This window comes from Peromyscus maniculatus, chromosome 8 (genome assembly GCF_049852395.1).
Source record: "Peromyscus maniculatus bairdii isolate BWxNUB_F1_BW_parent chromosome 8, HU_Pman_BW_mat_3.1, whole genome shotgun sequence".
Taxonomy (NCBI): domain Eukaryota; kingdom Metazoa; phylum Chordata; class Mammalia; order Rodentia; family Cricetidae; genus Peromyscus; species Peromyscus maniculatus.
The window spans coordinates 101,142,911-101,170,193 of NC_134859.1; the positions used below are offsets into that span (position 1 = coordinate 101,142,911).

Genomic DNA, 27,283 nt, shown 5'->3' on the forward strand with positions numbered 1-27,283 from the left:
GCCTGTCTGGGGACAGAGAGACATGGGTGACACTCTAATTACAACTTGAATTGCTTCCCAGGGAGAGGATGAACAGGAAGCCCACATTTCTTCGTAGATGCTTAGAGGACTTAGAACTCAGCCTAAGAATTCCTTCAATTTCCAGAGTCAAGCCGGGACCCAGTCCAGGCCATGCTTGCTCTCCTTAGAGCCACCCCAGGCTGTTAAGAGTGTGGGTGTGAGAGAGGCGGGGTCCGAGATGGGAGCCAGAGCTGTGGGTGGCGGGGTCACCTGGTTCCCACACCCAGGGCAGACGCACCCTGACCTCATTTCCCAAGAGGCGTCCAGGGGAGGTGGTGAAAAGGGGTAGAGGTTGTCAATTAATGATCTCCGATTCCATCTCCACACCGGCGTGCGGCTTCGGCACGGCTTTGGTGGCTCCAAGTGCTGCACGATGGCCCCGGTGGCCTGAGTGGCTCTTTCCCAGCACCATTGGAATATGGCGATCCTGGCTGAGCACTGAGGCTGAGCCCAAAGCATGCCATCTGGAAGTCCGTCCATTCCCCGTGACAAATGGCAGAAAAAGGAGGAGGCCCATTGAACTCCGCTCCCTGCAGTCCTGGGGGAGGCAGCATCCTGAACGATTCCTGGGGCCTGAGGATGGAGCCCACCATCCCAGGAACACTCCAGTAAACCCCGTGCCACAGGCTCCACCCCGCCCACCCTGCAAGAGCAGCAGCACTCCCACTGTACAGAAAGGGCCAAGGAACAGAGGCCCAGGGACCAAGGGGCCCCCAACTGGTAGGTAGCAGTGGGGACAGCAGAGTCCCAGAGCCTGCAGGGCCTGCTCAAGCTGAGAGGCACATGAGACTTTGTCCCTCCAAGAGGCCTGAAGGTGGGGTGGCCCCAAGCAGGGAAAGAGAAGCTACCTTGAGACTCATGAGGCCAGGAGCCCCTGGTTGACAGTAATGGTTCATCTTAATGGTCAACTAGAGGAGATCTACAATCACCTGGGAGAAGGGCCTCTGGGCGTGTATGTGTGCGCGTGGGGAAGATCTTGACTGGGTTACTTGAGGTAGGAAGACCCGCCCACTATGGGTGGCACCATCCCCTGGGTGGGGCTCCTAGGCTGTACAAAAAGGAGAGAAAGTGAGCCGGGCACCAGCATTCACTGCCCTTTCCTCTATGGCCTGGGTGTGGCCAGCTGCTTCAAGTTCCTGCTTTCGTCAGAACCGAGACCCTGACCAGTTCCCCGCATCCTGAAATAAGACCCCAGGAAGGAGAGACAAGACACCAGGGGCGCTAGGAGGAAATTTTAATGTTTTCTTACTGCTTTATCAATGTCATGGAAAAAATACAAAGTTTAGAGTCTAGAACTGACCAGGCAGATTGGGAGGGGGATGTGTGCTGCAGGCCAGAGGCACGGGTCTGTGGCTCTGTCAATGCCTACCTACGGAGGAGCACCAGTCTGGAGCCCAGTGAGCGTTTCCGGGTCAGGATCTGGGAGGACTCTGGAAGCAGAGCAGCCCATGGCAGGCCACCACCCTCATCTGGCCAGAATCCTCCTGTAATTTAGCTTGCTCTCTCTTCAGATTCCTACTGGCTATACTAGACCAGGAGGTGGGCCAGTCTGCTCCGAGCACAGAAAAGAAATGAGCTACCATTCCTGGGGCTCAGGCCCCCGTTTCTACTCCTGTTTTGGGCAGAGTCACAGGAGCCGAGCACAAACAGATTGCAGACCAACATCCAGCAAGGGTGGCGTACACCTGCAACCTCAGCTCCGAGGCTAAGTGCGGCCTTGCTGTGAGTCTGAGGCCAGCTTGGGCTACAGAGCCAGACTGTGTCTCAGAAAGCAAACAAACGAAAACCCACTTTCGTTAACCTGGAATTCAAACTGGATATGGTCTTATTAAGCCTGGCCCATAGCCCCCCTGGTCTCCGCAGTTGGGAGAGGTTGAGAATGGAAGGAGACCCTGTCCCCCCACACAGAGCAGGGCAGGGGGAGGCAACCACCCAGTCAAAACACAGCTCACACTTCGGGGAACAATGCATTATTTAACAATCACATTCCAGAACTTTCCTATATAGTCCTCATTCAGCTGTTAACAGCTATGGAGGTGGGGTTCATGGGCAAACACTGGTGGCAGCTGCCCCCCACAGTTCAGCCTGGACAGGGTCTGGATACCCAGACTTGAGTAAGCTACCAGCCACTGTGCCCCCAAGACAATCTCGCTAACAGGATTATACTCTCCTGGTAGGGGATTTTGATACCGCGCTATTCAGGTTTAAACATAATAACAACAAACAAACAAATACACCCGTAGGGCAGAGCTAGCCCTTCCTGTTCCTAGTGTCACTGAGGAAGGGCCCCTTCTTGAAAACCCAAGAAGCTGGGGGCTGGGGGAGTTCCTTCTGCCCCCCACCCTGTCCTGGCCCCTGGGAAGGACTAGGTTTAGTGTATTGGTTGAGGCTGTCCCCTGGCCCAGCTGAACCCAAAGAGCACCAGGCTTCCAGTGAGGAGCCAGGGGTGAAGAAGAGCCTGGACGTGTGACCACCCGTCTCCTGCTGCATATACCTTCCTGGTAGGCACCAGACACCGGGTGAAAAAAGGGAGCCAAGTGTCCATGACCTTGGGGAGAAGGCCACCCCTGGCTGCCCTGCCGTTGCTGCAGAAACACAAGCTAACGCCTGGCATCCATCCGAGGCCAGGCTGGAAGCAAGGGGCCCAGAGAGGGAATGGATTCCTGCTGGGACACAGCTGTCCCAGGCTGCTGTAGTAAAGGAAGGTCAGGTCCGAGTCCGGCCATCAGTACCCATGCTACCTCCCTGGCACCCCAAACCCCGAGGTCCAGGGTCTACTCCAGTATGAGGCTCTTAGCTGCACCTACATAGGAAGGTCAAAGGTCATGGTGAAGGCAGCAGCAGCAGCAGGGAAAAGATGCAACCCAGAGTTGCGGAAGCTACTGTCAACTTTCTGTCCAGCTCAAACTCGGATCTCATCTTCCTCTTCCTCATCCATGAAGGAGAATTCCTTGTCTGGCTGCCTTGGGGCAGCAGCCCGGGCTCTGTCTGGGCCTCGGAAAGCTGGGCTGCGCTCCTCCAGGACGCCTGAGGTGCAGCTGGACAGGGAACTGCTGTCCCGAGTGGTGTGGCTACCCACGCTGCGTGCTGAGCTGGGGCTGGGGGCTGCCGCCGCCCACCCGTCATCCTCCAGAGCATGTGGGGGCAGCATGGAGGCCTGGTCCGAGCTGGCCTTGCTTTCCTGTCTTCCTACAGGAGGAACTCCCTCCAGCAAAGGGGGAGCCTGGACCATGCTGCTGGGGCCTTCTTTGTCACGGTATCCACCACCTTCTTCCTCCTCTGGGTCCCACTCATCCTTGTCCATGATGCTGAGGACGTCGCCCAGCATGGAGGGCCCCAGGTCGATATGGAAGGACATGATGGACTCAGCATGTTTCAGCCCATAGCTGGCCTTAGGCACAATGGGCAGATCTGTCAAGTCCCCAAAGGCCTGCTCATCGAGGAGTGGGTCAGGAGAGTGGGGGCCTGTGGCCCCATTCCGAGGAGGACCCATCTCCCCTGAGCCTGTCTCCTGGCCACCATCTCCAGCATCTATCTTCTTCACAGGGCTGGATGACAGGCTCTTGGGTAGCTTGCTGGAGCTCTTCTCAGTGGCTTCCTTCTCATTGAGCTGAGGAAGGGACATGGCATTCTTGACAAACAGTGCTGAGTCCCGAAGGGAGCCCAGCATGTCTCTCTGCTCCCGGTCCCCTCTGGTCACGGACTGTGACCGTTTACTGCCCCGGAACTTGCGGGACAGGAGGCTGCGTTTGGAAGATGAGGAGGAGGCCTGCTCATCCAGGGACTCACCGTCAGCCTCACCTGCCTTGCTAGTGAGGAAGGAGGTATCCCCAAAGGCATCTCCGGCCCGGCCCACATGCATGGTGTGGCGGAAGTCACCCAGAGGGGCACTGATCATTTCTGCTGTGAGGTCCACACGAGAGCGGCGCTTGGAGTGCACAGAACTGGACACCAGCTGCTTGAGGATGGGCATCGTGCTGGCCAGGAGGGGAGGCGGACACTCCCAAGGTAACAGGCAGGTGTGGGGTCAGATCTGAAGTTCAGCAAGTGCAAAGGGTAGGCAGGTGATCAGAGGACTGTAAACAGAGAACAGGAGGCAAATGGTTAATACAGACTAGCCTCACAATGTCCACCCACTGAAGGACCATCATTTAACCCCTGACTTCCCATCAAAAATACTGGAGAACTGCCAGCAGTGAATTCCTAACCCTGCCATTCCTTCTCCCATGCCTCCTAACATGGAAGAGTGTTGGTAATTGGGCTAGAGTTTGGGACCAGAGACATTTTTTCTCTGACCCCTGAAAGGGAAATAATCTCCCCAAATTTCACACCTCCCGCCCCCCACCCCTGCCTAAGCTGGAACGCTGTTTGAACAAACCGGCTTGAACAGCAGTTACAGTCACAAAGGGACTGAAGCAGGTCGGTCCCACAGCTGCTCCGCAGGCCAGAACTTCCTGCTGGCTAACCTGGATCCCTGAGGAGTCGGTGGACACCTCAGCCTGAGTCAGAGAGAACGGAACGGCCAGGCCAGGCCCAAATGCTGCCTGTCATTTCCACACATGTGGGCGGCTGGCCGGCCTGGCTCTCTTTCTGAATCAGAATTGGGGTGGGGATCCAGGAACCAACAGAACCAGCTCCCTGGCCTTCCAGCTCTCGTGGGGTGTCACATGCATGGTGATTCCCGCCTGTGAGATCACTGTGAGGCCCCAAGCCCTTCCAGAGACTCGCTCTATCTCCCATCCCTTGGGAGGATGAAGTTGGGGGGAAACTCCCTCCTGGTTGGGGCCAGAGGGAGATGGGAGTTTAGATGACTTTCTCTTGGGATGTGCAGGGCCCTGGGTGACTGACTAGAACCCCAGAGGACAGCACAGGGAGGTCTCAGGGTACAGCCTATGGCAAGAAAGTGCAGGGTCAAGGTCTCAAGTCAGGCCTTTCCTCCCCAGGAGTTTCTGCCCAGCAGAGCCGGGCTGGATGGCGAGAGATGGAGCTGGGTTCCCCAGATGTCTGTCCCCACCCACCCCATCCTGACGACAGCTAAGTCTTACCAGAGCCCACCTGTCCCACTGCAGGGCTCAGTGAGGCCTGGCAGGCTCCGGCTGCTTCCGCTGCCCCATGCCAGGCCACCCAGGCCACCTGTCCCTACTGGTCTTAACTGGTCTTCCTGCCTGCCCCACTCCTCTCTCTTATTCTCACAGTGATAGTCCCCTCCCTGACGTCACTGCCACCCACCCTTCCCTCACCCTCTCATCCCACTCTTGCCCTTGATCCGAGGTGTCCTCTTCCAACACCCCACCATCCGGCACCACCAATGACCTCACGGGAGGACAATGCCGCCCCAGGGTGGCCTCAACAGCCAGTGCTTGTCCTCCAGGCCACCTGCCTCACAGCATTTTGCATGTCCCGTCTCCTGAGGCACCTGTTACATCATGCTGTCCCTGACAGCTGGACTCTAACCTTCCTGCCAGGCTACGGGCTTCCAGAGGGTTCTACAGGTCTCTGTCCAGCACTGCTGCGTCACACAACTGGACTTCAAACGTTTAAAGCGTGGCCACCAACCACCCCAGCCTCATGCAGTTCCTCAGTATCTCTCCCCTCCTGCCTTCATGTCAGCCCATCAGCCCACAGCACAGCCCCCCCCCCCTGGGCTCCTCACTTGACCTCTCTATGCCCTCTGCACCTCCCCCTACATTCTATCGGTCCATGCCACCGAGAGCAACACCTAAGCAATCACACTGCAGGTCTCACGGCAAACACCAAGGGGAGCCAGGCACACAGGCAGCAGGTCTGCTATACAGGTGACCTGGGCCAGCTTGGAGTCGGGGAGAACCCTGAGCCAAAATCTGAGGAAAACTCTCTTTCGTCTAACAAAAGAGGGCTGGGGGAAACGGCCCCGTGGGTCAAATGCTTGCCACTCGAGTGTGAGGACCTGAGTTTGATCCTCAGATCCTCAGTATAGCTAGATGTCTCTGCATCCTAGCACCTACAGAGAGATGGGAGGCAGAGAAGCCAGACACTTGGAGACTCGCTAGCCTGGCCTACACGGTGGTTACCAAGAGACCCTGTCTCAAACAAGGTGGAAGGTCCCTTTATCCTCCACACATGGACTGTGGTGTGATGTGTGTTACCCCCATTTTCTTTCTAAGTGTGAGGGGTGTATGTATGTATGTTTACTACATGCATGCGGTGCCCATGGAGGTCAGAAGAGGGAGCTGTATCCCCTGCAACTGGAGTTACGGCTGTGAGCCACCATGTGGGTACCAGGAATCAAACCTGAGTCCTCTGAAGAGCAGCTAGTGCTCTTAATCTCTGAGCTGTCTCTCCAGCTCCCCACGCCAATTAGAAAGAAAAGGAAAGGGGGGAGGGGGAGAAAAAGGGAGGCATGGTCTCTGTCATGAAAATGTGATCCTGGCGACCCCTCTGGTTTCTCTGCTGCCAGGTGAACAGAAGGTTCCTCACCCAGCGTGCTAGGCTCCCACACTGCTGGAAGGGACATCCAGGCTCGTCCATCTTTCGGATGAGAAAGCAGGGTCACTGAGGTGGTAACTCAGCCTCAGCCGGGTTCACACCCCAGTGAGCAGTGCCAGCCCAGGGCGGGCACCTGCTGAGGCTTCCTCCTGATTCCGGGTCCTTTACCAGAGCTCTGCTCGCTGCCCACCACCATGGAGTGAGTGTCTTCCCTACCACTTGCCCGGGAGGTCCAGAGAAGGGAGACTTCTGCCATCTAAAAACAGCTGTATTATTCTAGGGTGGCCTGAGGATGCTTGAGGACAGTCAATCTTTTGTTTTTTTGTTTTTTTAATTAGGGGTGGCGTTGGCTGAGTGGCAGGGCATTCACAGCACCCCTGGTCTCTGCTGTTAAGATACCAGCAGCATCCACCCTCCAACCACAGTCATGGCATCTGAAATGGTCAGAACACAAGACACCCACTCCCTAATTCTCCAGGAGGAAAAAAAGAAAAGAGAAAACTGGAACACGAGAGTGAGGCAGAGGCTGGCAGGCACCCAAGATCATAGCGATTTGTGAGAAGGCTTCACTGTAAGTCCAGGAATCCCCCTCAAGCTTGGCCAAACTGTGGTTTCCCATCTGAAGAGCTCACTAGAAGGAAAGGGTGGGGGAACCACAGGCTAGGCAGCCCAGATTCTCCAGAGATGCCCCCCCCAGAAAAAGAGAGGATGGGGACACTTAGTGACAATCAGTGTGACACTCCACATTCACGCGTGTCATCTTAGGCCAGACCTAGTGCCCCTTCTCTGCCTCCTGAAAAACAATGACAGGTCTTCACCATGCCATCTGCTTCCAGTGATCTTGCTCCAGAAACCGGGTACAGGCTGTGTGGCTTGGGATAAACCATTTTCAGTATCTAGCAAGAGTGTTTAGAGTTCCCGATTCTCCCTCCACTCCAGTCATCCGGGTGAGACGAGGCCCTGTCCTCTGGTCAATGAAGACTCAGCCAGTATGCTGTCTGAAGTGTTGGCTTCAAGGGCCCAAGCAGCAGTGTGCCACCCAAGCTTCTAACAGACAAGGGTTTGGAACTGAGGAGGTGGTCAGGGACGGTAGGGGGAAGCAGAGGGAGGGGCCTGCCTGGGGCTGGCCCTGGAGGCCTCCGTCTCACTTCTGAAAGGGACTGGACCAGAGGGGCTGTGGCTTTGGGAGGAGTGTTGCTAACACCGTGACTCAGCTCTGGGGGCGTGGCTAAAACAGGCTGCCCCATGAGACCAGGTGGACACCCCATCCCACCCAGAGGCCACATCCCACTTTCCTGGGTAGACCATGGAAACTAGCCAGCAGCTTGCAATGCTCCCTAGTCCTCTTGAGCCTTGGAAGGCAAAGCTTTCTGGAACCAGCACTTTCTCCTAGAACACCATCTGTAAGCCTGTCCACCAAAACCACACACAGCTCAGAATCTGGGAACACAGCACAGCCCTTGCCAGGACCCGTCACCACCCTCCCTGGCAGGATGAACGGTGAAAAGCACCCTCCCAGACTGGCCAGCAGACTGACAAGCAGGTCAGGCACTCTAAATGCCCAGGTAGTGGCCTGTCGCTGGCATCCCAGCCCTAGGCAAGAGCTAGAGCTACGCTGCTCCCGAGACAGCCAGGCAGGCCGGCCTCCCCCTCTGCAGCTGACCGGAGGCTCACCCCCGTCAGTGTACAGAGTTACACATGCTTCAGTGGCCACCACCGCTGCCAAGGGCAGCCACGCCCTGTCAGTCCTTTCCTGGTTCTCCGTCTGTTCTCCATCTGAGACCAGCTCCAGGCAATGTGGCCAGATAGAAAAGGACACTAAGCATGGTAACTTTAGGCCCTAACTCGGATGGATTGGCTGTAAGAGGTTTCATTTACCATTCGTTCATCTGCTCACTCATTCACTTACTGTGTTATTGCAGACCCCCACAGTACTCACATTCAGCCGCCCCTCTGCACCCCAAGACTGAGCCAACCACAGTTTGAAAACCTTTTGCAGGGGACAAATCTACAGCTGCACCAAACATGCACAGATGTCCCTTACGATTACTGTGAACAAGACTGCACAGCTCTGTCAACCATCCCCACGAGTTGTGTGTGTACCAGGAACCCAGAGCCTACTTGAAGGACATAGGAAGACATACACAGGTTATGTGCAAACCATGCGACTTTACACAAAGGACTCAATCATCTGGGATTTGGATATCTGAGGGGTCCCAGAACCAGTCACCCACGAATACCGAGGTATGACTGTATTCTTCCAAGACCCGAAAACAGGTAAGTGAAAACAGCACATTATCATTCCCAAGACACACACACACACACAGTGTGGGGAGGGGGTGTGTGTGCAACAAGGGGACTGGGTGATGGGAGGATATGGAAGTGGGGAGAAAGGGGAAGGGCCCTCTGAGGAAGGGGCGCTGTGAACTGAACCCTGAGCAACCAGGAGGCAGCCAGGTCAAACCTGGGCAGGCAGAAACCACATGGCATGTAAAAGGCCCTGGGGTGGGAACACACCTGCAGTATTTAAAGGACAGAATGAAAATCCCTGTGGTCAGAGGACAGGCCAGGTGAGTTTTGTCCTCGGTGTTGAATATAAACCAATGACCTCGGGAAGTTCCTGGTGGCATTGGACCTGGAGGCCATGGGGGAGGGGAAAGAGAAATGCAGTCCAGATACTTTTTCTGGAGTTTAGGGCAAGGAGGAGGCAAGACCCGAGAGTGGCTGGGAGGATCCAGGGAGACACATCCTGGGAGTGTTTCCGAGTTGTGGCCAACAGGAGTTTATGACTGTCCCATGGTGGATCAAAGGGCAGCCTCCATGGGGACTCCAGGCATCCTTTCCCAGAGCTGAGTCATGCCTTTTCCCACAGGGACAATGCTGTACCTGCCCCTAGGCGGAACTTAAGTCTGTCCAAAGATGAAGCATCCAAATGTCCGGTGCCTCTTTACATATCTCAGGGGCAAGAAAACTAGCCTGCCACAGGCCACACCTCTCCCAGAGAGCCTAGCAGCTCTGGCTTTTGTCAGTAGAGAAAGATCTGGTATTCTCTGGAACACTCACGAGCCTTTATGAAGTGACGACAGGGAGAGGCGAGGACTGGGGGCAGATGACGGAGAGCAGAGCAGTGGGGGCTTGGCCACACATTGTTGACGAGGAGGACTTCTAGCGGTCTGTGCCAGGATTGTGGCTGCGGGAGATCCTGGTATCGCAAAGTCTGCTGTTTGTACAAGGAACTTGGGATGTACCGACTTAAGAAAACCTCTGGTCTGAACAGTCATAATTCCAAGACATAAAAGCTGGGGGTGGAACCATGAACAATCACCATGGTGACATCAGGACCCCCACTTCCCACCCTGTGACAAACATCTCTCTAAAATACCTGGGTGGGGTAAGGAATCAGGCTTTGAGAGGTGGAAAAGTCACATTAAAGAACTCAGCCCAGACCACATGTTTAATTCCTTCTCCAGATTCCATCTGCTAAAACAGAGGTGCACAATATAAAAAATGTGGAGGTACCATGTAAAATACACCCACCTAAAGCGTCCTTTATGTGTACACAATTCTTTTTTGTTGTTGTTGTTGCTATTGTTATTGTTTTGAGACAGAGTCTCACTATGTAGTTCTGACTGTCCTGGAACTCCCTCTGTAGACCAGGCTGGCCTCGAACTCACAGAGAACCACCTGCCTCTGTCTCCCATGTGCTGCTATGCTCAGCTCTGCACCTAGGTTATGTGCAAACTGCCAATTACTTACTTATTTATTTGTTTGTTTGTCTTTTAAGAAAATAAAATCAATAGATGGCCAGCCTTCTAAATCTGTGAATTCTCCGGTCAAATTAACAGTGCTCAGAAACAGGCTAGGGAGAAGAGAGGGCAATCGCTGTATGTGAGGATCTGAGTTCGATCCCTGGCACACACAGGGTGAGGCAGAGATGGGCAAATCCCGGGAGCTCCCTTGTCAGCCAGCCTGAGTGAGAGACCCTGTCTTGAAAAGTCAGGTTGGGGCTGGAGCGATGGCTGGGTGGTCAGCAGCACGGGCTGGGATGCCTGGTTTGGATTCCCAGGACCCACACGGCGGCTCACAACTATGCTCGAAATTGTCCGTAACTCTAGTCCCAGGGGATCGAATCCCCTCCTCTGGCCTCCAGAGGCACCAGGCATGCATATGGTACATACACATATATACACACAAAACACTCATACATATAAAATAAATCTTAAAAAGGTTTTAAAAAGTAATGTGGAGCACTGGAAAGATGGCGATTCAGGAACAAGCCTGGCACCCCAAATCCAATCACAGGAACCCATGGAAACGTGGAAGTAGAGGACCAGCTCCACGAAGTAGTTTGCTGACCTCAGACACACACACTGTGACAAGTGCACGCCCCTCCCCCACCCGAGCAACCATCATATACAGACACGTGTACAGACCAATACTCTAATAATAAATAAAATTAAGGTGTTTTTTTTTTCAAGTGGAGAAACAATTAAGGAAGACATTCCGATGTCTACCTCGGCCTCCAGATGCATGCCCAGGTGAGCACACCCCTTCTACTACACACACAAATACTGAACAGGTAAAACCCCAATCCATCTTTATTCCCTAAACAATAAAACACAACTACTTTCATAGCATTCACATCACATTTGGTATTGTGGGAATCTAGAGTAAAGTGCCCTGTGAGATATGCACAAATATTAGGCTGTTTCATGGAAGGAAGAGACTTGAGCATCTGTGGATTTTGGTATCCCAGGGGACCTGGAATCAATCCACTGTAGACACTGAAGGGCAGCTGTGATGGTTCTGGTATGTTCTTCCCACACTCGTAGATTTTTGTCACATAGCCCAGAGATGGGGTGGGTACTAAAATGTAGCACCCTAGGGTCACAGAGATGATCCAGCCCAGTGGCCTGGACCAGGCTGCAGAGAGGGTGGAGGTAAGGACAGGTGACTTGCCAAAGGTCACAGAGTTCAGGGACCCAGGTGGTACTAGAGCTTACATCTCTGACAATCTGAATGTTTTCCCCAAGTAACACCTGCAATTGGGTCACCAACAGAGCAAGCTTGGACCTTCCTGTGTCTTATAACAAATTGTCCAACGTAAGAGCCAGGGGGACAATTCTACAAGGCAGGGGGTCACGGCACTGATCCCAGAACTGCTCACATCCCGAGGACCTCAGGACAGGGTGGCTGAGGGGCATAATTCAGCCACCTCCACATCTGGAAACAGACCCCATGGAACTGTGTCGAAGGAGGAAAAAGTCCCAAGTGCACAAATATTCACCGTCAAAGCCTGATTCACAAGAGCACAAGCTGGGGAGAACCAGATGCTTAGCAGGAAGGGGTGGGCTGAGAAAATGAGGAAGCATAAGGTCCAGGGACTGCTGCGAAACCATGAAGGGTCAGGGTGGGGTGTGGTGGGGGTGAGGGTGGGGTGGGCCGTTTGTCCAGAGGCCACGCAGCCACATGAACAGTTCCCAGACAGCAGGCAGTGGCACTCAGGGAAAGGGGGACACATGTCCAACCAGCTCCACTCGGATAAGCACTCACTGAAAAGGTTGAAAGGGCAGAGGGAAACCAAGACAACAGGCTGGGCTCAAGAGGAAAACTGGCTAAGAACAAGTGTGGTGGTTTTAATCCCTGCACTGGGGAGGCAGAGGTGAGTGGCTGAATTTGAGGCCAGCCTGGACCAGACAGTGAGATCCTGTCTTTAAAGTTCCCTGGTGTGTGCGTGTGCGTGTGTGTGCGTGTGTTATGTGTGTGTACTATGGGACACTAGCAAAGAATGACTTACAAGAGCCAGTTCTCTCTTTTCACTGTGGACAACCCAGGGATGCAACAGGTCATCAGGCTTGCCAGCAGGAGCCCTCACCCTCTGAACCATCACACACACACACACACACACACACACACACACACACACACACACACACACACACCCTTAAACACGGCTTCCAGGGATCAATCTCAGATCCTCCTTCTACTTTGCCGACTGAACTATTTCCCCAGCCTCTCCTCCCCCAAAGTCCCCTTTAATGTGGTGAAGCTGCTTTTAATAATAATAATAATAAATCCCAAAGCATCAAAGGCTTAAGGAAAGGACTTTAATTTCAAAACAGCTTAAAAACTCTCCGCTGTTAGGGCTCAGCATCTGCAAGAACAAGACATCAACAAGGGCCAGTGGCTCTGCACAGCCTCGGGCTCCTCTCCCACTGACATCTGTCCCTGCCTCCTCCCCCAGGTCACCCCCAAGATTCATGTTTTATGCTAAGTGTCTGGGAGCTAAGAGTGGGCAATCTATACTATAAAGATCTGGATGCTGGAGAGATGGCACAGCAGATGAAGAGCACTGCCTGCTCTTACAGAGGACCCGGTTCCATTCCCAGCACCCACATGCTGTTCACATCTGTAACTGCAGCCCCAGGGGATCTGACGCTTTCTTCTGGGATCCACAGGCATTGAATGCACTTACATGCATGCAAAACACCCATACACATAAAATAAGATATAAATCTGTAACTACGGATCCATATGCTCTGTGCTAGATTAAATAGACTTATTCCTAGATCTGTATAGATCAGTCACCTGTCCCCGCCCCCCACTTCCCACCCCCAGAGAGAAAACTCACTCCCCAGCAGCTGCTTCCTGGTGCTCAAGCCTTCTTGGCAAAGGAGGTGACTGGTAACAACCACGCCCACCCAACAGAGACTGGCTGCAGCCAGCATCACCGAGCTCTGAGGAGGTCAGCTGCCCACAGGACAGCCTGTCAAGAGACACTCCAGGCAGGTGTAAGCCTGGCTTTTGCTCCTCCCACACCCAGCTTGGCCACCCCAATACCGTGAGGCAATACTGTGAGACAAGAGGGGAAAAGAAAAGCGCAGAGGTCACTCAAGGGCACGGAGCACAAGGTGCTCCCTTCAACTCACCATGTGCAGGAAAATTATGGCTTCCAATTTTATTCCCCTTACTGGGTACCTTCAGTGTGTCTAGCACCGGGGTGGGAAGAACGGACATGTACGCATCTGCATGGGGCAGGAGAGTGTCGTGATCACCCCTATTTTACAGGAAGGGGGTTTGAGGCTCTGGCAGGTCAAATGTCCTAACTCCCTCTCATAGCTTCTAAACCAACCAATTGGGAGCCTATCTCTGGCAGACCTTGGCACACATATGCTTGGAGGGGCTAAGGAGCATGGGCTTAGGGAATATGACTGGGATCAGAATTCACTTTACCAACTCCCTGATTAGAAGTTTGCCCAAAGGGACAGCTGAACTCCATGACTCCCAGAGTCCTACAGAGAAGACAGAAGAAAGGATCCATCAGAGGCCCAGGTCAGGTGTCCCCTGGGTACTTAGGAATGGGGTCGGCACAAGGCTTAGCTTCAAAATTTCTCCAGGAAGCCCCGACCCAATTCTGATCCCAAGGAGGAAGAATCAGAATCCTGACCCAAGACAGCTCTTTAGTCCTCAGATCCTGGCATTTACTCCACCTTTCCCAGAGGCCAGCCAAGCCAGGCCAGCACTGCCCAAGCCTAGCCAGGGCACATCCTACTTCCCAGAGATAAACATCCTTTCTTGGACGGCTCCTTCCCGGAAGGGAAAGTGACTGAGGCCCCAGACATCCCCCTGTGCCTTCCACAGCTGCACTGGGATGCACATGGCCTAGCCATCCCTGCTTGTGGGGGCAGGGTGTTGGGGGGGTAGGGTGTAGGGGTGGGGTGAGGGCAGCAGGATGTTGGAGATGGGCGGCAATAAGTCAGCCAGGGCAGGGACCACAGAGTGAATCAGGCAAGGAAAAAGAGCAGTCCTCTACACCAGAGTATCTTCCCAATTCCCATTTTCTGCCATTTCTTTATGGGTTGTTTTATAATTTTAAAAGATTTTATATTTATTAGCCGGGCAGTGGTGGCATACACCTTTAATCATGCCTTTAATCAGAGCACTTGGAGGTAGAGGCAGGCAAATCTCTGAGTTCAAGGCCAGCCTGATCTACAGGGTGAGTTCTATGATAGCCAGGGCTAACAGAAAAGCCCTGTCTCGAAAAACCAAAACCAACCAACCAACCAACCAACCAAAAAACGAAGAATTTATATGTATGTATGCAATTTTGTGCAGGTGCCCATGGGGTCCAGATACTGGGGTTATAGGCAGCTGTGAGCCATATGATGGGGGTAATAGGAACAGAACTTGAGTCCTCTACAAGAGAGGCAAGTGCTCTTAACCCCCAAGCTATCTCTTCAGCCTCAGGTTATTAAAATACTCCACACCTGACATCCAATACAGCTGCCACTAGTGTGTGGCTGCTGAGCTGGTAAATGCTCCATACGGGAGGCTGGGAAGGCAGCTCAGTCAGCAAACTACTCACTATGCAAGCAGGAGTCCCGAGTTCGGATTCGCTAGCACATAAATACCCCGGCAGAGTGGCACATGCCTGTAATCCCAGCACCAGGGAGGCAAGAATGTCCCCCGTGTCAAATGGGTGAGCTCCAGGTTCAGTGAGAGAGTAGAAGGGCTAGAAAGAGGGTTTAGGGGTTAAGAGTACATAATTGCATCAGCGCCTCACCCCTGCCTCTAATTCCAGCTCCAGGGGATTGGCTGCCTCTGGCCTCTGTGGGCACCTGCACCCCACGTGTGCACATATTCATACACATACAATTAAAAGAAATATATTAAAAGTATAATGAGCCCTTGAGTTTAAAGCTCACATACTTCTGCGGGGCAGTACAGATTTGGACGATCCCCCTTGTTACACAGGCAGGACCTTGCACTGCAGACAGGGAATAAAGCCAGCCATTGTTCCTTCTGGGACAGAAGGCACTCCTGTGCTAGTAAATCACAGGCCACTTCAGATGTAGTCCTAACCCCGAGAGCGTCCGTCCAGCCGGGCTCTCACAAATGTTTATTCTTTGGTTAGACTCTGTAACTTCTATTTTTCCTGAAAAAAAATGCCAGCTTGAAATGATTTCTGTAAGACTGGCGGGGGAAAAAAAATCACTTGTTTCTTACTGCCATTCTGTGTTCTGGACGCTGTGCCGTGTGGCAGTCCCGGCAATACAGGGTACAGTGCCCAACATCAGACACCTGTGCCTGCCTTTCCTTTGTCTCTCCCAGTCTCTGTCTCCTTTTTTGATTCTGTTTTTATGTTTTTGAGACAGGGTTTCTCTGTGTAGCCCTGGCTGTCCTGGAACTCACTCTGTAGACCAGGCTGGCCTTGAACTCAGAAATCCACCTGTCTCCGCCTCCCTGGTGCTGGGATTAAAGGCATGTGCTATGACTGGCTGGCCTCTGTTTCCTCTTTGAGACAGGGTCTCACTATGTAGTCCTGACTGTGACTGTCCTCGAACTTGCTGCACAGACGGGGCTGGCCTCAGACTTTCAGCTCTCCTCCTGCCTCTGCCTCCTGCAATGGTAAGTATGCACCTCCCTAGGCTTTCACTGAACTGAAACTTTAAAGTACAAACATAACCTCTCCTTCCAAATCCGAGGTCTGCATTTCTTTGGTTACTAAGTATGGGTGTTTTTTAGAGATGTAGTATTGCCACCCGTACCCTCTCTTAGAAACTGCTCGTTGACGCTTCCTGCCCATTCCTCTATTGGCAGGAGTGGCTTCCCGTCTCCAATGGACTTGTCTGGTATCTTGAAATTCTAGACATATTCTGCAAATATTTTGGCAAAGTTATCATATGCCTGTTTACATTATGGTGATTTACGTTTTGCCAAGTGCCTCATTTGTATGTGGTCCAAGCTGCTTTGTGTCTTCTGGCTTTCATCTCACCAATCAAAGACTTCTACTCCCGAGGGGGAAAAAGCTGAAAGTATGGGCAAATGCAGTGCAAACTCCTCACAGGGAACAAAACCCCCAAGAAATACAGTAAAGTGCACATGTCTGTGCCCTCTACCCGAGTCACTAAAAGGGGACACAAAGCCTGGAGCCACCTGTCTGTGATCCCGGCTTCTCAGTCTGAGGCGGCAGAGGACCGCAGGTTCGAGTATAGCCTCATTTATGTGATAAACTCAAGGAAAACCTAGGCAATGGAGTCCAGAGCCTCTTTTCAACATTAAGTCAGGGAGGGTTACGGCTGGGTGGTAGAGCTCTCACCTGGACTGATCCCAGTTAACACACACAGTAAGTAGTAGTATATAAAACGTAAATATAACATCATAACATAAATAACAGTAAAAAACAAACAGAAGCCACAAAGTGAGTGAGGGTTAGTGGTTCCCACCTGCAATCTCAGCACGGTGGAGGTGCAGGCAGGAGGATTGAGGCAGCATGGACCATAGTGAGTTCTAGGCTAGCCTGAGGTACACAGCAGAATGCTATCTGGTTTATGTTTGTTTGTTCTTTAAAAAAAAAAAAAATCTGGGTGTGGTGGGGGATCTTCATGACCTGGGAAAAAACACAGAGAAAAAGGACTGGAGAGATGGCTCAGTGGTTAAGAGCACTGGCTGCTCTTCCAGAGGACCTGGGTTCAGTTCCTAGCATCCACACTGCAGCCCACAACCATCTGTAACTCCCGTTCCAGGAGGGTCTGACGCCAGGCCACCTTGGGCAATGTGCAGACCTCTATGTAGGCAAAACATTAATACCCATAAAATAACAAAACTAAGAAAAAATAACAGCAACAAAGAACAATAATTTTCCTGAACTCTTATAAAACCAGTTTTGTTGTAAAAATGGGCGGAAAGTAACTGAATCTGGCTTTATCAGATAGGAACTTCTTCCTGATCCTGTGCAGCTGTGGGACAGCTTCCACAAGAGCTTTTCTGTTCCTTGTTCTGCTGAGTTCTAACCATGCAGAACAGATTCTGAGTATCCAGCAGGGAAGAGACCTCGTTCCACTGTTCCTTCTAAACTGTCTTGGCTTTTCTAACCTGTTTATTCTTCCATCTGTATCTCAGAATAAGGAAGGGCTGGACATCGTCCACCGGTCATCCCAGCACTGGGAAGGCTGGGACAAGAGGATTCCAAGTTCTAGGCCAGCTTGGGCTACAAAACAGGAGTTTGACCTCAAAAGACAAGAGGGGAGGGGAGAGAAAATCTTGTTCCACCTGCAACAATTGCCATTACTTCACAGGACACCACAGCAGACAGAGAGCACTTCCTCTGCACCTGACATCCCTATGACACCCTAAACCTAGCCTCCCAATACGGCAGCCCCAGCCAGGAGGGTCACCGAGTGCTTAAGCTGTGGCTAGTATGACTCGGGAAACACATTTTTAATATCTAACTCAAGCTATTATCAGGTTAAATCAGATGTTTGGTTCCTTTATGGGAAAACTTCAGCATGATAGGAAAACCTAAGTGTGGGACTCTGTGACTGTAAATTTTATGAAATCCAAACACTAATCAAATATTTATTAAGTTTGGCATTCAGACTACAGTATACTGTTAGTGTAAGAGACAGGATGCATTTTGAAGCTTCTCTCTCTCTCTCTCTCTCTCTCTCTCTGTCTCTCTCTCTCTGTCTCTCTCTCTCTCTCTCTCTCTCTCTCTCTCTCTCTCTAAGATAGGGATCCTCTGTGTAACATCTCTGGCTGTCCTGGAACTCACTCTGTAGACCAGGCTGGCCTCCAACTCACAGAGATCTGCCTGCCTCTGCCTCCCGAGTGCTGAGATTAAAGGTGTGGGCCACCACCTCCCAGCTAAAGCTTTTATATCTTAAAGAACAAAATAAAATACACCACAGGTAATTTTTGTAAGTTTATTTATGTATTTATTTGAGATGGGGCCTTACTATGTAGCCAGGGTTGGCCTAAGAACACACTACGTATAATAGGCTGGTTTTGAACTCACAGAGATCAGCCTACCTCTGCCTTCCAAGTGCCTCACCATGTCCACTTATTTTTTATTTGTGTGTGTGGCCAGAAGAGGGTATCAGATTCCTCCTGGAGCTAGAGTTAGTTATTTGTAGGCTGCCCAATGTGGGTACTAGCAATCAAATGAGGTCCTTTGAAAAAGCAGCAAGCGATCCTAACTGCTGAGCCATTTCCCCAGCCCCACCACTAAAAATGTTCAACAAATATGTGGAAATGGCAATATTTTGGGTGTGGTGGGTTAATTTAAAAATTCACCTTTATTTTTAAAAAGTTTTAAAAATATGGCTATTAGAAAAATTGAAGTTATGAGCTGGGGGTGAGGTGGTGGCCCATGCCTTTAATCTCAGCACTCAAGAGGCAGAGGCAGGCGAGCTTTGTGAGTTCGAGGTCAGTCTGGTCTACAGAGAGTTCTAGGACAGCCAAGACTACATAGAGAAATCCTGGCTCAAAAAAACAAAACAAATGCTTTGTTTATAGAAAGTTAAAGTTATGTGTATGACTGGCCTTGTATTCCTTTATTGGGGGAAGCGGGAGTGGTATTCAGAAGTGGGCACAGAACCCAGGGCCTCACACATGCTAAGCATATGTCCTACCACTGAGCTGTCCCTGGCTCCCAGCATCTGTTCCTACTCACAGCACTGTCCTACAGCTACCGCCATTGTCACATTCTCTAGTGGACTTAGAGATTCTTCATCATCTCCAGCATCCAAACATCCCCGCCTCCACCGTGCTGGGATACTGGCGACGTCGTAGGTGTGTGCTACCACGTCCCACCCACATTTCCACTCCTTAACAGTGCATGAGAATAGACAATTCCCATACCTGAGCCAGGCCGAGAAGTCGGGGTACACAATGTGGCCGGGTAATCAACCCTGGAGTTGCATCTCAGTCTACTTTGGAATCAGGAGTGGTCTGGAATGATGCCTCCCACTGTTGGTCCGATCAACTGACATCTAGGATGTGAGGTGCTCCCTAGCCTCAGGGAACCAGCCAGACCCTGACCAGGCAGGTGGTCCTCTCCCAGTCTACAGGTCACAAGAAGTATGAAGTAGAGCAGACCCTCCAGGTCCCGATGCCGCATTCTCATTAGTTTTAGTACTTAAGGTCCTTCTGCTGAGCACCTCAGACACCAAATACCCTGGTTCAAGACCAGCCTCTCCATCTCCTAGATGAGAAAGTTGAGGCTCAGAGAGCCCAGTGAAGTCACCCAAGTCCCATAGCTCCTAAGGACAGAGCTGAGAGGAGAATCTAGATAACTCTCATGTTTTCCACTCTGGTGTAAAGCATATCAGAGTTGGTGGGGGGCTCATAATCACGGTCAGGACCCAAGCCTTGAAGAGATGAGGACTGCGGGTGCTGAACACCCAAAGGAAGCCCAACGCTTCGTAGACCATTTCTTGTTAAAAAATCTCCCCAAGACCAACAAGATGGCTCAAACCGGTAAAGGCACTTGTCACCAAGCTTGATGGCCAGAGCCCACATGGTGGAAGGAGAGAACTGAGCACATACCCGTGCCTTCTGACCTCCAGTGTCACATGCCCCTCCCCCACCATTCATGTGTGTGTGTGCGTGTGCATGTGCGTGTGTGTATCGGGGCCTAGAGAGATAGCTCAGTAGTTAAGAGTATTTGGTGCTCTTTGTGTGTGTGTGTGTGTGTGTGTGTGTGTGTGTGTGTGTGTGTGTGTGTATCTCGGGGCCTAGAGAGATAGCTCAGTAGTTAAGAGTGTTTGGTGCTCTTGCAGAGAACCAGTTTGGTTCCTAGCAAACAAATGGAGATGCACAACTCTAACTCCAGGGGACCTGACTCCCACTGCAGGCAATTCACACAGGTGGACATTCATACATGCAGGCTAACACTCATACACATAAATCAAAATAAGTAATTCTTATAAAATACCAGCCTGAGTACCTCATTTCCTACCATTCCAGAGAAAGTCGATTAATCCTGAGAAACAGACGGTGGGGCAGGGGGACGCATCCTTCCGGCGCCCTTGTGAGCTGGGAATCACCTCCGTCTCTGTGCTCCGCATCCACCTCTATCCTTATTCCAGAACCCTCTGCCTTGAACCAGGGAAGGAAGCCGGTGGGAGGGTGAAGGAAAAGGCTTCCCTCGCCCATGTCCTGGGAATGTGAGCTGCCCTCAAGGGAAGAGAAAGGAGCCAGGGCCCGGGAGAGACCGGAAACGACAACTGACCAAGGAGCCAAGACGACGCAGAGCTAGTGACCCAAGGACATCCGGCAGCTTCACTTGTTTACTCGACGCTTCCTGGAAACGTGGGCTTCCAGGAGATGCCACCCAACACAAGCCGCCACCAGTGAGGGGAGAGGAAAGGGTGTCCCGTGGGGAAGTGAGCTGTCCCCGTGCGTGCGGGACAAGCTGCCCGGGCCTGGAAGTGGCCCTGCTGCTGCTCCCCGTCTCATCTCAGAAGGAAGCCGCTGCACTTGAAACCAGATCCACCCCAGGCCTGGCTCAGTTTCACTTCTCTTCTCCTAGGAAGCGGTACTCCACGGAGTGGAAAATACAAGGGCACTGTGGGGTCTCCAGAGAAATCCCCAAATCAGGAAGGCAGGTCTTCCATTCCTGGCTCTGGAGCTTGGAGTAATGGAGGTCAAGGGCCAGAGTCCCCAGATCATAATCTGGCTCACCACATTGAGTTTGCTGTCTGTGCCTCAGTTTCCCCATAGTTTTCAAAGCCGCCTCCATTAAGGTGAAAATGTAACAAGCTTTAACACACGAAGTATTCAGTATAACACCGTGCAAGGGGTGACACCATTCAACAGATGACACGAAGATGACAGTGAGATGTGCCCTCGCATATGGTACCCGACATCTACAGGTGTGGGGGAAGACATCCCGTACCCCGTACGCTCACTGGCACTCTAAAGAGTTCAAGCAGGATCAGCGGTGAGCCCTGGGCATACCTGCACACACCTAACCCAGCAGGCTCCAGGGTTCTGCGTGAAGCTGACCCCTGAAGCCAGAGTTCAGAGTCTGTCCTCACTCAGCACTGCCACCCAGTAGGGGTCGTGAGGCAGCCCTGCCTGGGGCTTCATTCTCCCCTCTTCTTCACCTTTGACCTTTGATGATGCAGGATGGAGAAGGCTTGGCTCCCTCTCTGATTGCAGTTCAATAAGGGTTGTGAGCACTTTCATTCTTCCCTCAGATAAGAGCGAGGGAGAGACAACCCAATGCACAGAACTTCAAAGAGAAGACGTGCCAGACCCCTGTGGAGAGCAGCCTGCTCCTTTGAACCTCCCAGATTCTCCAGAGTCCTCCACACAGGGTATCACTGGCCTCTCTGTTCCTTCCAAGCTCTTCCTCTCCAAGCCTTAATCTCCATGGACAGAGAGGGAGGAGAGCAGAGGGTCCCCTCTCTGGTGCTTCAGGGTCTGGGCAACGTTCTGAAGAAAGGAGGGGGTTATAACAGAATGGGAGTTCTGGCAGATGTTTGCAGAGCAGAGAAAAGTGGTGGGGATGGGGGGAACAGGGACATAAGTCCTGGCTTCCTGTCACATCTCGGAAGGTCTAAAACTGGGGTCTCTAGACTAAGTTCAGCTACTAAATGGAGACAGATGAAAGGAAAACCCAGAGATGGCAGGGAGCTGGGATGGCTTCAGCTGGCATCACCTGCCATCTTGATAATCAAGGCAGAGGGTGGTGACCAAGCAGCTGTGACCGGGCACTAAGACATACACGGGTCTCTCTGGCCCTGGGATTAAGGGCAGGGGGAGAACACGAGGTGTGCACACAGGACACCCCCAAACTGTTTTCACTTCAGACTGAAAGGGGAGACCTTACCTCAGCTTGGGAAGGCGGGGCAGAGAGCAGCAGTCTCAGGTAAGGGAGGCTCTGCATGCCAGCACTACTGTCCTCCTGGCACTGAGCCGGAGCCGGAGCAGCAAGCTGGCGATGCCTAGGGCGCAGGGAAGGGCTCTAGTGTTCCTCGTCTGGAAGGGAGCCCGGGGCTCCAGGAGGTCCACTTCATGCTGGGGCTTCACCAGGAGTAGGAATGTGGGAAGCTAATGGCTCCACTTTCTCCACCGGGCAAGTAGGCAGGGCTACTTTGAGCGACTCTCCCGTCCCTCCCTGAATGACTGTCCTAGGCCCTGCCCAGAGAGGGCCGGCATGGGCTGAGTCTTCCTGAGGCACTTCAGAAGTATTAGCTGGGGTCAGCAGTCAAGGGACTGCTGCAAACTACCGCTCTAAGCGTCCCCTGGCCCTGGGATGGTCCTTTCTCCCAAGGCTGGGGTGTGTGTGTGGGGGGGGGGAGTCTCTGGTCCTTAGGTCAGAAGACCTGAGCAACAGCTCGGGTCCACGCTCAACTCCCAGGGTGAGATTGCTCAACCCCTCTCCACTCCCCAGCCTTATCGCTGGCATCAACCCAACTCCTCTGTTCTGAGGGACAGACTCCTCCCTCCCCCCAACAGGGGCAAGCGCCTAAGTGTCTGTGGGGCCGAGTCTGCGGGATGTCCTAACCAGAACAGCTGGAGTTGCTACTCCACCGCCGTCCAGGATGCTGGCTGCAGACCTCCCTCCTCTGCCAAGTCCATCCAAAATTCAAGGGGGGAGGCAGGGATAAAGGAAAGGAGGAAGAGAAGGAGACACCAACATCAAACACCTTGCCTGCCACAGCTGGGCACAGCCTGCCCTGGTCACAGAAATCAGTTTGGGGAAGGGGTGGTCTTGAACCAGAGGCAACCCAGGACCATTGTGGAAAAGCTCTGAGAGGAGGGTCTGGGATTTCTTTACAGGTAGGTCAACCTCAGACCACCCCCGGGACCACTGCCTTACGGAGGAAAGGCTCTCTTTGCGACTTCCTGCTCGGAAGCTTGGACTGTCAGTTTCAAAAGACTGTTGGGCACACGCATAGGCTCGGAACAAGAACGGAGAGCTGGGGTGTGTGTGAGAAACTGAAGGGGGAGAGGGGAGCTAAAAAAAAAAAAAAAAAGACAGACCCCAGAAAAGTGGCAGAAAAATGCTCCAAGGAACGGCATGAGCTGAGCGCATGAAGCATGAGCAGCTGTACCTCGAATGAGCAGGGGACACTGTGAACTCTGAGAAGTTACTAGGGGGGCCAGGACACCCCTAAATCACCACTGCTTGGAAGCAGGCTCACTTTAGCACACCAGCTCCCTCAAGTCCCCCCAAAGACAGGTCCCCAGGACCCCTGGGAAACTCCCCTGCTTATCTCCTATGGCTCCCCATGGTGGGAAATAGTTGAGGGGCAAAGTCCCAGTTCAGAGGAGATAAACCACATTAATCAGTAGTCACACGCGGGCAGCTGACAAGAGCTGGTAGCACATGGCACCCCCACCCTCAGCAGGGTCTCAGGCAACCCAACATGGAGGCACTAGTGGGTGCCCCATTATTGCCAACTGACCTTGGGCTGCCCAGAGGCCTGGCTCTGCTCCAGCACCCACCCACCCCCTTCCCAAGTTCTGGGGGAAACCTGTAGCAGAGTTCCCCCTGCTGTGGGCCCTGTCCTTTGTTCTTTAAAATTCACTCCATCCCCCTGGTGGTCCCCTCCTCCAGCCTGGCCTCAGAGAGGGGCGGGAGGAGCTGCTGCAGGCCTTACTGGAAACCCAGACGGGGCAAAGAAGTTGCGTGGCAGGGGCCCCCTGCCAGGGCCTCTCATTGTTTATGCTCCTCAGGTCTCGGGTCCAGATGGCTGCTGGGGGTAACGAATGGCAAGTACACCATCCTCTCCCGCCAGAGCAGACAGAAGGCTTCAAAGGACAGAGACGCCCACAAGGACTCTTTGCCCATTCCACTGCTCAACTACCTGGGCAAAGAATGGGAGGTGTGGGCCCAGAGAGGGACGTGGGAGCCGCTCAGATTGCAAGAGGTGAGAGTGTTGGAGCGGGAGAAGTTCCCAGCCAAGAAGAAAAGAGAGAGCATTGTATTTCCTCTTCTTTCTCCCTGGGAGAAAAAGAAAACTTCCGAAGCCCAGGCCGCAGTATTTCATTGGGCAAACACAAGGAACCTGGTTTGAGTTAACAGAGAGGGAGCGCCCCTCCCCCCTCAGGCACACACTCAACGCAAGTCCTATGGTCTTCTCCCAGGAAGCTCAACCGCCACTCACCCCTCCCTCCAGTCTGGGACACTCACCCACAGCAGCCAGGGGACCCCTAACAGGCAGAGGCAGCTCCTGCAGGCGACACCACAGACATAGGAGGGCAGATCTGTTCCCCCGGCTGGGGGCGCTCCAGGAATGGGGAGGAGCCAGAGACCAGGATCGCTGCTTCAACGTCCCGAGCCAGCGGTTAAACATTAACCAACCGCTACCTACCCGCCCCTGAACAAGCCTCGAACACAGTGCTCCGGGAGCACCCGGGGCGCGCGCGCGCGGGGAGCCTCGTCGGGGTTGCAAAGGGGCGGCCAGCTCGGGCAGCCCCACCCCGCCGCCCGGAGCCTGCGCCTCTTGCGGCCTTGGCCTCCAAGTCTTCCGATGGAGGCGGGCGGGGCGGGGGAGGGAAGGGCTTGTGCGGGCCCGGAGGAGGGGGGAATATTTGTTCGTTAGGCTACTGCTTTCCAGACGGCTCCTGCCCTCCTTTCTCTCGGGCCGGGCGACACCGGGTGGCGCCTACTGCAGTGTGTGTACAAGCGGGAGAGCGTGCGTACACCTCTCTGCTACTACACAAGAACTCGGCTGTTATTCATGGAGAAGTCTGTGCGCACACGCCCCCCTCGGGGTGACCGCGATTGTTGTGTGTCTACCCACGGCAACACACACCCCATTCCTGCGCGAGGGGGTGGACCTTTAAAACCTTCCCACTCACCCCACCCGGAGCAGCTCCTGTGGCTAGAAGGCGAGTCCTGGCGACGCTGAGCCCTGTTGTCACCCCCTCCTCCGCACACTGAGGTTTTTCTGGGACACAGTGTGTGGCTCTGGGTCCTGGACACCCAAGATTGCGCCCCTAGCCCCAGCCATACCTACCCCCGCTGGGCACAGAGGGCTGCGTATGTCAGCGCCCTGCTCCCTAGTCCTCCCCATCCCCGGGGTCTTTCTATCCTCTCCACGCGACTAGGGATCTCGAGCCTACCCAGGCCTCACGCGGCTGCAGGGCCACAAAAGGGTGCCTATTGCCTACCTCTGTCCCCAGCTCCCCGAGCGCGGGCCCGGCACGGCTGTGCGCTCCCCTCTGTGTGCTTGGCGCCTCGGCAGGACTGGCGACCCATGGCAGCGCCGGCGTTTGTTTCCTCTGGCTCCGGGCTCTGGGTGTGCTGGGCGCTGGGACACTCCCCTCCCTGGCTCCTCCCAGCCCTCCCTCCCGTACCCCTCCGCGCTTATGTCACGCCGCCACAGCAGCCAATGGCTGTCCCGGAACTCAGCCTGGCTGTTCGGCCTCCCAGGTTCAAATCTAAAAGCCCGAGACACCCCCCAGCTCCTTGTGGGGTAGCGGGAGCTGGTCCTGCTCCGAGCGGTCGGCCCCCTCCACATCCCCCGTGCTCTGGCGCGTAACCAGACTTGGGCTCCGCAGAACCAGGAGCACATCCCCTCCCCAGGGCCCAAGAGAAGGAAGGCCCTCTCTAGGCTCTTCCAGTTTTGAACAATGGTAAGGAACATACTCCCCACCCTGCCCAGAAGGCGTCCCTCGCGCTCCCACCAACTCCCTCCAGGACCAGCTACCCACTCCTGGACCTGGGACTGGCGACATGAGCGGGAGTATGGGCTCCGTGGCTTCTGTGGATGCCGTCTCCATCTGGAGCGCGGGAGGATCAGGCCCGCCCGAATCCGTACCGGATTGGGCCGTGGTAAGGCTTCAGCAAGGTGAACTGGCTGTGATCTCTCTGCCTGGAGACCACGGGCATCCTCGGTGCCCTCCCAGGGAACTTCCTGGAGTAACTCCTGAGTTCTTGGACCCGATACTTTGAGCAGCAGCCGTCATCGAGGTCGTCTTTGTAAAGGAAGTTCCGGCAATGAATGGTCTTTAAAAGAAACAAATGCCGGCGGTGAAATAGTCAACAAAAGGAAAATGGAGCCAGCCTAAAGTCGAAGTTCCCGAACTACTTAAAGGAAGTGGGTGTGGAGGCGGTGGAGGCCCCGTCCTCGTCTCCCCTAGCGTTGCCTCGTGGTCCCTCAGCTCCTCCAGCCTCCTCTGGAAACCGTGCCTTCTCAGGATCGCGCCTCCTTTTCCTGTCTGTCCGAGAAAACGTCAAACTTGTCGTGTTGTGTGAAAATCAAATCCAACCGTTGGGTGCCTGGTCTAGGGGCCTAGCTCCTGCTGCAGAGCACGAGGCTAGTCCACGCTACACTCAAGCCCCAGAACCACCATCTTAGAAGTTAGACAGTGAAACTAAACGCCGTCCTTTGGCAGTTAGGGAAAGGGAAAGAAAGCCCTAGGTTTCTGACCCTGAGTGCGGTACCATGGGGAACTTACAGCTCCTCCCCACCAGGTCCGACTCTCCCTGTGTGGGTCCCGCTCCTAACCCCACCTGAAGGTTGTCAAGGAGAAACCTGGTGTAGACTACAGAGCGGTGTCAAATGGAGTCAAGGCTGTCATGACCTGGGTCGGAGGTGGCTGTTAATGGGGGCTCTAGGGCAAGCCAGTTGGAAAGGTGTGGGGTTCCCTCTGGCTTAATATTCCAGCTCTGCCCCTCACTGGCCTGCAAGCCTTCTCATCTGTACAATGGGCACAGCACCCCAAATGTGAACATTCCCCTGATGAATGCGCTGGTAGAGGCAGGCTCGTGCTGTACCCCAGTGGCTCCCTGCTCAGCGCCTTCCTGTGCTCCTAGAGTCCCAGGACTTTTTCCTCTGTTAGTACTAAGTCTTATTTGTTCCATAAATGCCTTTCTGGTTTTCTCTGAGACTTCTCCCTCTCCCTCATTTCCATCGTGTTCAGTAAATCATTTGGGAATTTGGGAATGCCAGGCCACCCCGGTTAGGGAAGGGGGTACAATGTCGTCCCCTGCTCACTACAGGAAATTGGGTCC

The 27,283-nt window shown here is 53.5% G+C and overlaps 1 protein-coding gene and 1 long non-coding RNA gene across 9 annotated transcripts; one reads left to right on the forward strand and one right to left on the reverse strand.

The window, feature by feature from the left end:
• Positions 1-1,280: 1,280 nt before the first annotated feature.
• Cdc42ep4 (CDC42 effector protein 4) lies at positions 1,281-26,999 on the reverse strand. Of its 8 annotated transcripts, none has more exons than XM_015993695.3 (2): positions 25,989-26,999; positions 1,281-4,136 (listed from the first exon to the last, which is right to left on the reverse strand). In XM_015993695.3, exon 2 carries the CDS (start codon positions 4,031-4,033, stop codon positions 2,963-2,965), a length of 1,071 nt encoding a protein of 356 aa, XP_015849181.1. In that variant the 5' UTR covers positions 4,034-4,136; positions 25,989-26,999; the 3' UTR covers positions 1,281-2,962. The 8 variants fall into 8 exon arrangements, with proteins under 8 accessions (XP_015849181.1, XP_006970502.1, XP_042138996.1 ...); XM_006970440.4 differs by lacking the exon at positions 25,989-26,999 and adding an exon at positions 25,438-25,676; XM_042283062.2 differs by lacking the exon at positions 25,989-26,999 and adding an exon at positions 25,284-25,367.
• On the forward strand, positions 22,828-26,509 carry LOC143267031 (uncharacterized). The gene is made up of 2 exons (XR_013041960.1): positions 22,828-23,097; positions 23,998-26,509. It is a non-coding gene; the product is annotated as an uncharacterized LOC143267031 (long non-coding RNA).
• Positions 27,000-27,283: the final 284 nt, after the last annotated feature.

Excerpts from the sequence above, each read along its gene's own strand:
- Cdc42ep4 (XM_015993695.3), bottom strand. The coding sequence starts at position 4,033 with ATGCCCATCCTCAAGCAGCTGGTGTCCAGTTCTGTGCACTCCAAGCGC.